The 12,319-nt window shown below is 37.5% G+C and overlaps 1 protein-coding gene across 1 annotated transcript in view; it reads right to left on the bottom strand.

Moving 5' to 3' along the window:
* Wdr7 (WD repeat domain 7) overlaps nucleotides 1-12,319 on the bottom strand; it is a 301,023-nt gene that overhangs the window by 56,111 nt on the left and 232,593 nt on the right. The window contains 2 exon segments of the mRNA XM_028857247.2: nucleotides 10,453-10,535; nucleotides 11,069-11,218. Of these exon segments, the coding sequence (XP_028713080.1) occupies nucleotides 10,453-10,535; nucleotides 11,069-11,218 (233 nt within the window).

Here is a 12,319-nt window from a genome sequence, read left to right as displayed (position 1 = left end):
GGAATGGTGCCATCCACAGTAGACACGGTCTTCCCACATTAGTTACCATGCTCAAGACAATCCTACACAGACATGCCACAGCACAATCTGTTCTAGCTGACTCCTCACTGAGACTCTTTTCCATGGTAATTCTAGACTGTGTCAGGTTGACAGAACTACCACACCAACCTACCCTAGTAATTATCATCTACCAGGTGGGCTCAAAGGAAAACTGCCCAATCAGAGCCAGCATTAACAAGGGAAAGGATGTGGGTATTGATGGAAAAGGCATTTGTTGCTGGGGTCAAGGTGGTCATTATTCAAAATGTTTAAAGACTTTGGCTATTGTCCATGTGCGGATTATGGTTCTTGTCAACCATGAATTACATCACACCATTTTTTGTTCATAGCTGTCCTTCAAAGCTCTGGGAACTCCCCTTGGGTTCCTTTGGCTTTTTCTGATCTAGGAATTGCCATCCCCTTGCACATTCTTGGATATGCGTATAGTGCTCCCATTTCTAAGTTTTTCTGCTCCTGGTACCTGGAAAATCTCAATGGCCCATCATCTTAGCTGCTCATGCACTTACTTCTGAGGTTATCGGGATAAAAATGTCTTCATAAGCCACCCTGTTTGATAAAGTAGCCCTTCCCTATTGCTCTCTACCCCAACATCCTATTTTTAAACTTAATCCATCACCTCTGAAATATTCAACAGCGATTTTTGCCTTTTATAAATCAAAAGTTGTTTCTTTTCCTCCATCAGAGACTGCTGCTAATTGGGGCTTAAATATGGATCAAGCAAGCAAGATGCAATAGCAAGAAATTTAATGCAGCTAAGATCCAAACACAATGCTTACCCTTTAATGAGCAGCAGGTGAACTGTGTTAAATGTTCACTTTTAATATGAACTAATTTTCCATAGGGTCTAAAATAACAATTGAGGTAGATAGAGTGGAAATAAAAATTGCCCCAAAAAGTCAAGCAGAAATCGACAATTATGCTTTCTGCCTAGTGATCCTTTAAAAATATTTGATGAGGATAAACAATGGCAGATTTACAATGTTATCTGCCAAGGCCCTGGAGCCTACCTTAGCAAAAAACTGACAGTTACAGCTTAACGATCTTTTGAGGTTAGAAATAACTGCATAGGCTGAAATTTGAAAAGATGAATATAAGTAGTCTAGATTATGATATATACAATGAAATGTATTTTTCATTTTCCTGAGGATAAAAATGATTCTAAGAATTTTTAAAAATACTAATACCACCACATACTAATTTCAGTGAATGAGGCATTGTCACACAAAACATAATTAAAACTCAGTATAAATATTAGAACAAGCTGTTGGGGAGTAGTGGTACAATTCAGTTCTCCAAAGCTGTATTTGTGAATTCAGCTATTCAGGAGCAATTCACAATGGGGTGTACCCACACTACATTGGTAGTCTGTGACCAAAACACAATGTGAACTCTAGCCCAAGAGCTCACTTTGCTTGACAACTCACCTCTAAATAGCTGTGGTATTTTTCATTTATGGTTCTGTTTGAATTGATAAACTTTTATCTTTATTGAAAATGGCCCTCAGTGAGCACAGGGGTTCATTCACACTTGTAATTCCGGCACTTAGGAGACAGAGGAACTCAATAACTTTGAGACCAACCTGTTCTATATGGCAAGTTCTAGGTCACTCAGGGTTACATAGTGAGATTCTGTCTCAAAATAAAAGGAACATGGCAATGAAATGACTCTTAGTGACATAATGCTACAACCATAGACCAGTGCCTCACCAGATAAGCTTTTCTTTCAGTAGATGAGAACAAACATAGAGACCCACAACTGGACAATGTGCAGAGAGTGAGGGACTTTAGAGCACTCAACCCTGCTGTGGGATGTTCTGTATGTCAAATGTGTTGCTCTGATTGGTTAATAAATAAAACACTGATTGGCCAGTATCCAGGCAGGAAGTATAAGCAGGACAAGCAGAGAAGAGAATTCCACGAAGTAGAAGGCTGAGGCAGAGAGACACTGCCAGCTGCCACCATGACAAGGAAGATGTAAGGTACCGGTAAGCCACGAGCCATGTGGCAAAGTATAGATTAACAGAAATGGGTTAATTTAAGATAGAAGAACTAGACAGCAAGAAGCCTGAGCCATTAGGTCAAACGGTTTAAATAATATGTGTCTGAGTGATTATTTTATAAGTGGGCTGTCGGACTGCTGGGCTTGGCGGGACCTGCAGAGAAAACTCTAGCAACACAACCCTAATGTGATATCTTTATCAACACCCATCTTCCCCAAAGGCTCAAGGATCTATGTGGAAGAACGAGCAGGAATAGTTTATGAGCCAGGGGACAGTGGACACCAGAAGAACAAGGACCTTTGAATCAACTAAGTAAGGTACTATGAGCTAATAGAGACTAAAGCAGCACCAACAGGGCCTAGATGGTTCTACACCAGGTCCTCTGCAAATATATTACAACTTTTAGCTCTATTTAAAATACTAGCTTTATAAAAAATACAAATATTAGGTTTGGGCTTAGTATTTTATGGGTCTCCTGACTGTGAGAACAAGTGGGTCTCTGACTCTTGTGTCTGCTCTTGGGACTCTTGCCTTCCTATTGGGTTGCCATGTCCAACTTAGATAGGATAGTTTTGCTTCATCTTATTGTATTTTATTTTGTCATGTTTGGTTGTCATCTCTTAGAAGCCTGTTCTTTTCTAATGAGAGACAGAAAGGGAGTGGATCCAGAGGGGAGGGGAGATGGGTATGAACTGGGAGTAGAGGAAGGGAAAACTATAATCAGGATGTATTATATGAGAAAAAAAATCTATGTTCAATAAAAAGAAAAAAAGAAAAGAAAACCTTTCAAATTTAAAAGGCCAATTTAGAATAGATAAGAAGAGGAAACCCATGCAACCCTCAGCAAAACTTTGATTTGGGAGAAAGACAGAGAACTATACAATAACTGAACTATGTCTTTGGTAATCTGCAATGATCCTATGACATTATATGACACCATTCAAGATGCAAAAAGAAATGTTCTTTGCCTAAAACAGAATTAACTTTCAGTTTAATATGAAACCACTTTAAGTCTATAAGAATATAGAAAAAGTTGCATATATAACATATAATCTGCCACATGTAAATGCAGTTAACATAGAGTCCTAACTATGTATCAGACACTATCTTAAATATTTGTATACGTCTATCTCTATAAGTAGCAGAGAAAACCTCATAATACATTATAAGCAATTCTGAACCTAGTTGCTTTTTAAAGGTTATTGATACTGAGTTAAGTAATTCATAAGCTTTTGACTCTTCTTAAAAGTTAAAGCAATATATTTAAAAAGCCTTTTCAAAAATACCAATATATATTCATTGTAAGCACATTTAACATATATGCATAGTTTCAACCTATACATAAATTTAAAGTAAAGCTTTTGAATGTTCTACTAAAAACAAATGAAATATGCTTGAGGAGATAGATAGGTACTTTAAAATATTATACAATGTATACACATATCAAAATATCACATGAAATGCCATTAGTATGTACAACTGCATACTATGATTTCTTTTTTGAGACAAAGTTTCTCTGTGTAGCTCTGGCTGTCCTGGAACTCACTTTTGTAGACCAGGTTGGCTTCAAACTTACAGAGCTCTGCTTACCTCTGCCTCCCATGTGCTGGGATTAAAGGCATATGCCACCACACCTGACTCATACTATGAATTTTTAGAATTAATTAAAATTATGAAGAGAAAAAGCACAATGAAATATCACCCCCATTCCAGTTAAAATGGCTATTAGCAATAGGGCAGCTAAATAGCAAATGCTGGTAAGGATGTAGAGAAATAACTCATGCATGGTGGATACATCATTAGTACAGTCATTATGAAGAACAGTATGGACGTTCCAAAAAAAGAAATGATAGCAGTAAATTAAGGAAATATCTGCATACCATGTTTATTGCTCAACTATGTACAATGTCAAGTGAAATTTACCCTAGATGTCCTACATTGAATGAGTACACTAAGAAGTGCTGTATATATAATGGAATATCTTCACCCATATAAAAGAATGTTGTCCTATTATTTTCAGCGAAGACGGAACTGAAGACATTATGTTACATGAAATGAGCCAAACCTAAAGACAAGTACATATGCAAACGCTAAAAATGACCATCTGAATGTGAATGGTGATTACTGGAGGTTGGGAGGCAATGAGGCCTGGGAAATTTGGATATAGGTACCAAACTACAGGTATCTAGAAACCGTTCTAGTGTGGACAACATGGGGGCACAGTGGGGTGATTACGGTTCACAGGAAATGATTATACACTTTAGGAATAACAAGAAGAGGATGGCTCAAAGGCTCCAAACGTGTAGTGATGACATAAAGATAGAAATAGTACCTGATTTGATAAGAACATATGGATTTAAATGTCACATTTTCCTGCAGATATGTATTATGCACTAATCAAAAGTTTAAAAATGGAAAAGTTCACTTCCTTAATTTGATCATTATATATTATAAATATGGATTATCATACTCTTATAAACACAGTGAACTTTAATTATTTTAATTATAATTGTAATTTTTAAAAATAAGGTAGCTCTTTCTTCTCATCCCCACCACCTTAAGAGTAATCTCTGGTAATTATTTAGAGACTCTCCCATGAGTGTTTTTCACATTTACTACACCTCATTTTCCCCTGCAGGGCGGTATCTGCTTCTGTGTTGTTGGGATATGCTCCTCTATCAGTACACATGGACCACATGGATCTTCCTCACAGCTCCACTGCATTCAGTGGGCATGCCGTCTACTACTTAACCATTCTTTTCCTGATAGACACATAGGCTATATCATGTCATGGATCTTTGTATACCTAGGTGAATATTTTTGCTGGACAGATTAAAGTAGGATCAAATAATAGGCACACTTAAAATTTAGATAGGCAATACCAAGTGTGGTGGTATTGTGTTCCCCAAAATATTGTGCACCCTAATAAACTTATCTGGGGTCAGAGAACAGAACAGCCACTAGATACAGAGGCTAGAAAATGGTGGCACTCACACCTTTAATCCTAGCCTTCTGGAGGCATGGATCTCTGTGAGTTCAAGGGGACACTGGAAATAGCCAGGCGTGGTGACTCATGCCTTTAATCCCAGAAAGTGAGCCTTTAATCCCAGGCAGTGATGGCAGAAAGCAGAAAGGTATATAAGGTGTGAAGACCAGAAACTAGAAGCTTTCGGCTGGCTAAGCTTTTAGGTTTTTGAGAAGCAGTTCAGCTGAGATTCATTTGGATGAGGACTCAGAGGTTTCCAGTCTGGGGAAACAGGATCAGCTGAGGAACTGGCAAGGTGAGGTGGCTGTGGCTTGTTCTGCTTCTCTGATCTTCCAGCGTTCACCCCAATACCTGGCTCCCGGTTTGTTTTTATTAATAAGAACTTTTAAGATTCCTACTAGAGCCAAGTTCCTGAGACACTCACCAAATGTCACGCTCATTTGGAATCATCACATTTTTTATGTTTTTTTGCCAACAGGAGGGAAAATAAATGGCATTGCACTTTTATTCTAATTTGTATGCAATATATTTTTTAGATTGATCCACATGTTTATACTCTGCAGGATAAGCATATGCAAGCTTTATTAATAATGTAAGGAAAATCTCCTTAAAATTTAACCAATAGAACCCTGCGTCCCTTTGTTCGACATGAATAGTGACTAGGATTGAGACATTCAGGATATGGTCTCAATAAACCATGAGGAAAGCTCTAACTCCCAACACAGGTACTGAATCTTCAGGAAAAAAAAAGACAGGATTTCTGCAGTGGAGCAAGCATGGTCACTCTCACCTGCACAGTGAAGTACAAGACAAGTACATGCCTCTTGGCTGGACCGATGTCATGGAACTCTTCTGAGAGCCATGCACTATGTCTGAAAGATTCAGGAGTAGGTCCTCAGATCACCACTCACAGAGACACCACAGCTACAATGAATTGATAACACTGTGACTTCATAGAGCGTTTTTAGACCTGCCCCATGAACTCTAGTCCTATAAGCTGTGCACATGCTTGGACTATTTATATGCATGCGAAATGGCTGTAGTAAAGGCATCCTTCAGAGGGGCTGAGGTGCAGGTTCTCGGACATACACATGAGTAGGTATTTTCTAGAAGTGCTTAATTCTAGCAGAAGGTATCAGCTCAAAAGACCAACTAGAAGGTGTCTTAGCCTGTGATGGTCATGCTGGAGAATTCTGTTTGAGAATCACTATTTCCCAGTCAGGGTCTTACATATTTAAGTAGTTAATAAATACTTCTTGTTGAGTGGTTAGTGAGTAAATTACACTTCTCCTTGGGGGAAATAACTACTATAATGTAGCATGCTGTGGCTAGGATGGTGAAGAAAGGATAGAAAATGCTTTGGGGGCTATGCATAGGGCTTTCTACTTGAAAAGAAAACTACCCTGCATGTCATGGTGTTATGCAATGGTTGACAAATGGGAACCTCGTTGTACTTACTAATAGTATAACCATGGCAAGTTACTTAAATTATTATCCATTAGTGTCTTCATTTGCAAAACAGAAATCATGTTTACTATATTTGTAAGAAATAGAAATGAGTTAATATTAGTAAAGTACTTAGCAGAGTGTAAGGGACTTGGTTAGCTCTTTCTATGGCAAATGCATGACCGGTGGTTGTCGTCGTCGTCGTCGTCATCATCATCATCATCATCATCTGTACTATTCAATATGGTAGTAATGACTAACAAGGTTAGCACGTATGGCAATAAGTGGTGACTAATGCTATTCAATTAAATATGAAAATGAATGCTTTGATGGTCCAAATTTATATATTTTTAAAGACTTATGTTTTACAAGTATAAACTTATTTTAATTACAAATTATTCTAGTTTTTCTCAAAATCTGGTAATTCAAATAAAATAAATTTGGGTTCATTTTGTTGTTTTGACTTTTTGAGAGATGATCTCATATAGTCTGCGCTGGCTTAGAACTCACTAACTAGCCAAGGATTGGCTTGAATTCCTTATTCTCATGCCTTTACCTCTCAAGTGCTGGGATTACAGGTGTGGACCACAATACCCAGCTTAAATTTTCATTCTTTATATTATTTTAAACAATCTTAAAATTAACTTCTTCTTTTGTACAATGGAACAGAGACAGAGGCCCAGAGTTATAATATGCGTGAATTTACTTGATAATATTAAACTTAAGGAGTCACACACACAAGTTGTTCTACAACTGAGTGCACCCAGGTCCTATTTTTTTTTAACATGAAGACTTTTAATACATCAAGACAACCTGCTAAGGAGATTTTTAAGTGTGAGAAATAGGAATATAATAATGAGAGGGATTCCTACTAATAGGGGTATGAGTAACATCTTTAATCATCGAGTATCAAATTATAGTATAAAATACCTACTAATTTAAGGATTTTACTGGAAGTTATGGTAGAAGCTGTCCTATATTCCATCACTCTTAGCACAGAACAGGCTAAGAACAAACCACAAGTTTGGAGCAGTCCCTTGAAAATGAGCTCATGCAGTTTTCTGAAGCAGACAGTGTGCAATTTTTTACTGGAGTTTAAGTGCCCATTTAAGGTGAAATGAGCTGATTCAGCTTTTTACTTGAAAACGAAAATCAATCAGTCTGTCTACATAATAACATACTTTAAGAAAAGCTAAATCATTTCTGAAAATATAAACTTTTAAGTCTTCTATCTAAAATAATTTTTGATTTTATTAAAAAGTATAAGTACTTATTTTACAATGAAAGTCGGTGTCTTATCTATGATTATAACTTTAATATTTTGCTTAAACTTTTCTAACTCTCCACTGCTAATTAAATAAGGTCAAACTATTCTGTGAGGAACTCGGGCCCTGGCTTGGCTCTATACTTCTATGTGAAGTATATATTCTAACTACCCCACTACATGGCATAACCCAACTTACTGTATACTTCTGTGACTCCAAACTCTTAGCAGCCTGGCTCTCTCTCTGCCTTTCACGATGACACCACCTTTGCATTTCACAAAGCCCACCTGGTCAGCGCTCTGTGAAACAGTCCTAAGGCCCACCACTGCTCTTTCTGCCAGCACTCTAGCTCTTCCAGAGCACAAACCCCTTGCATGATCTGGCAGACATTTTCATGATGGCATTTCTAACAAACACTGTTATTCTTCTACATTCTCCTTATGAAAATTTTCAGATTCCATACACTGAATTGAGCATTATATTATTGCCCAACTCGGCCTCTGGTAGGTAGTCTACCTCTGGTAGGCACCCTACACAGCCCTCAGAACCCATGCAATCTCCTCCCCATCAGCCACTGTTATCCAGGAGCACAGAGTTACCTCATCTATCATTACTTCCCCAGTGAACAGGTACGTGATACGCAGTTGGTGTTCAATAAAATACTACTAAGTCAATAAACAAAGTACAATTGCTTTTTGGCAAATCAGAGGGGAAAAACATGTACACATAGTGCTCAATAAGGACAAATCTGCTTGGCATCCCAGCATAGCTCGCCCTTTCCAGGATAACTAAGTCAACAGACATGGATGTCCGCAGAGCACAGCAACCCAAGGAGCTCTGGAGGGGCTTTCAGCAAGCTGGAAAACAGACTCATTAGTGAACAGCTCCTACACTGAGCTCCAGGAAGCTAACTTACATAGCAGTGGCTAGTGCTTTATGAACCCTATTAGCACTCAGTAAATCAAGTCCCAATACAACCACTCTCTTATGACCTCCACATAGCAATATAACAACAATGTCCATTTTCATGTGGACATTTCTTTAGAAAAGCATTAGCTGGGAAAATAATAACTATGTGTAGTTATAATCAGTTAACAGTACAAAAGAGCCAATGTTAGAAAATGACGTTATTCTAATTTGTCTGGTTTATGTAACAAGAAAAAATGCGCCTGTACACATGTGCTGTAACACTTGTACATGTGTGCTACAGCATCTGTACATGTGTGTTATAACATCTGCACTTGTGTGTTACGGTATGACTTTATTCTTGCTCACATTTTAACATCTAGGTAGCAAAATAAAGCTGCACAATAAGAGAATAGGATGTAAATTCTGCTGTATATAGGAAAATATAGACACACAGATAAACAGAACATAAGCCATTCTGCACACAGTTGCAGAAATGTTAGGATCAGATGAAGTGCCACACTGACATGCCACTGTTCTCAGAAACCTTACTGCTGACTATAACTTATACTACATTGTACTTCGAGAAATAAGCAAAGAGAAGATGGCTATCACTGAAGCCTTACAAACAAAAGAATTATATCTAATTTTGAGTAACTGAGTGCCCTAAGTAAAATTACCTATGACAGATTCAAGTACTATTTGTACAACATAAAAACAATAAAATAAAACAAAGTGCCCTAAACTGTAAACACTTTAGACGAATTAAAAATTGCTGCCAGGCAGTGGTGGTGCACACCTTTAATCCCAGGGCTTGGGAGGCAGAGGCAGGCAGATCTCTGTGAGTTCGAAGCCAGCCTGGTCTACAGATTGAGTTCCAGGACAGCCAGGACTACACAGAGACCTGCCTGGAAAAAACAAAACAAAAAAACATTTCATGCATTATGATGACGATGATGTGTGTGAGTCAGAGAACAATTTGCAGGGGTTATTGCTCTTCCACTTCACCATGTGAATGCCAAGGAACAAACTCAGGTTGTCAGGCTTATGGGACAAGCACTTTTACCCAAAAATCCAATTAAAAAAGTAAACACAGTGTACTATATTTCAATGCAAAAGCCATCTTCATTTCATGTTATATAAAATTTCTAAGTTATAGTTAATATATCCAGTACCATTTGCAAAGTTTCAGCTTTCTTGCCTTCTTTTCTTGTTTCCTTCCTTATACTAATAGTGCAAAGACTCCCATTATTCTCAAAATACACTGCAACTTGATATGCTATGTTTTATTGATATTCTTGGGAGACTTGCCCTTTTCTGAATGGAGAGGAGGGGACTTGGGGGGTTGGAATGGGTTGGGGTGGGGTGGGGACTGAGGATAGGGACTAGGAGGGGAGGATAGTGGGGGGCTGTGGCCAGGATGTAAAATAAAGAGATAAATAAAAAAAAAAATTTACTAGTGAGTGAAAAGGTGATCTACTGATTTCTGATGCTGGAAAGTATATTTTTCCCTAAGTCAGAAGTGTTCTAAGTGTTTTGTAACATAAATAACAATTTGAGTCAACTGTGAAAACAGATATGCAATGTACTTTTAAGTCATAAGCAAAATGTTCTTGTGAACTCATTAAATAACTAGTTCATTGTTTTTCTGTTCTTATCACAAAGTGCATACTTATTCTAGAAAATAAGCAAAAATGATTAATACCTGGTTTTCTCATTTACCTCACTAAAATGTTTAAGTATTTGTTATCGAAAATCAATTATTTTGCATGCAGTTGAAGCTTCTTTACCTGCAGATAGCTGGAAAGCATTCCTGAAGACCCTTCTTTTTAACTAAAGATCCTTCAAGACAGTACATGATGATGTCCATGACCTTTGACAGAAAGACACAGATTGAAAGTTAACTTCAAATGCTTGATTTTCTAAAATTTAAGTAATTCCATTGGGCCTTGTTTTGTCTATGTAAATCCATATAGTGTGATTAGTATTTACTTAAAAACAATAAGAGCTATTTGAAGCCTAGGAATGCTACATGTTAACCTTGGTCCTGTCTGTAGAAACAGACTCATTTCGTCTAAAGCTGACTGTGTGCATATGCACAGTAGAGCTGTTACTCAAGCACATAGTGTAAGTGGTTTATTTACAATGAATGTTGGTGACAACAAAGCCTTTAAAATATTCTAATGTATATCAATTCCATGTGACTGGTCAATGGCTATTGCAATCAATTTTAGTTTTGAGGAAATTGATTTAAGGTCTATTGAAATAACACAGAGGTTAATTAATCTCAGTTATGTGACACATTCCCTCTCCCTTCCTCCCTCATTCCTTCTCTTCTTCCTCCCTTAATTTTAACCTCAACTATTTAATGCAGGCACAGGTGTACTAGAATCAGGCTATCCTCACCTCCACAAGAAGGTCCACAACATCTGTAGGCATTTTTTCAATGAGAATTTCAATGACTCTCAGGATTTCCCCTTTAGCTCTTGCCAGGGTTGTTGTGTGTATGCTCTGCTGTGACTGGGTATTTGCTGCAAGGGCCGTGTGTCTGTGTACCTACAAAAGAATTACCATGCTGTAGATGAAATTGCCACTCCACACAGACTTACATTTTTAGGCACTGGTTTACTTTCCATTGATTATAGGAAAAAAAATATAGTCAATCAGAACTGTAAAAATACATCACTCGGGGTAGGTCAGGAATTGTTTTTTGATCACAAAAAAAGCATTATGTATAATAAAAACTAAGTAAGTATGGCCTAATAAAATTCCACAACTTCCTGGCACATTTATTTATTTATTTATTTATTTATTTATTTATTTATTTATTTATTTATTTTATTTTGAGGCAGACTCTCATAGAGCCCAAGCTGGGCTTAAACTCTATGTATCTAAAGATACCTTTGAACTATTTCTACTGTCTCCTTCCAAATGATTTTTCCGATGGAATGTTTTAGTATGAGTATCCTAGCATTTCATTAAAAAATTTTCTTATGGAAATGATACAAAATAAAGTTCAGAAATATAATTAATATAAAGACCTGTCAGACTAATGTAAAACTTCCTCAAGATAATTTTACCACCTTCCATGCATGGGAAAAACTGGTTAAAATTTTCCAAGTTAAAGCTATTCATTCAAACAACACACAGATTTGATACAAGTATACAACATGTAAGCCTGTGTGTAATCAAACATAGCTTGTTAACTCCACACCTGTAGTCCACAACTTTATTTCAGCTATGAATTCAAGGCTGTACTGCTTCATAATCGACCCTACAAACTACTCCCAGGACCATCTTCCCTCCCTTCCAGCTTCCTTCACAGCATGCCTCTAAGGACCGCTCTGGAGCAGATGTGGGCCCAGGAGGCTTCAGGATATGAGCAGACTCAGAACTATCTACTATTTTAAAAGTTCCTCATTGCTATAGGAAAAGCAATCCAGACAGAGCCCATACCCTATGGACACTGAGCAGCACAGTACTAATGCCAGAATGGAGCAAAGCTTTAAAAACATTTAGGAACGCTCCCTTTTCTCTCACTACTAAGATGTTAGGAAAGAACATAGAATCGGTCCATTGTTTTTTACTAGTCTGTCAGCTGGATATGGGCAATTAGTTACAACACCAGGAACACAGGAATCAATGGACTTTCTAGTC

Source organism: Peromyscus leucopus, chromosome 19 (assembly GCF_004664715.2).
Source record: "Peromyscus leucopus breed LL Stock chromosome 19, UCI_PerLeu_2.1, whole genome shotgun sequence".
Lineage (NCBI taxonomy): Eukaryota > Metazoa > Chordata > Mammalia > Rodentia > Cricetidae > Peromyscus > Peromyscus leucopus.
This window is presented reverse-complemented; position numbering and strand designations above follow the sequence as displayed.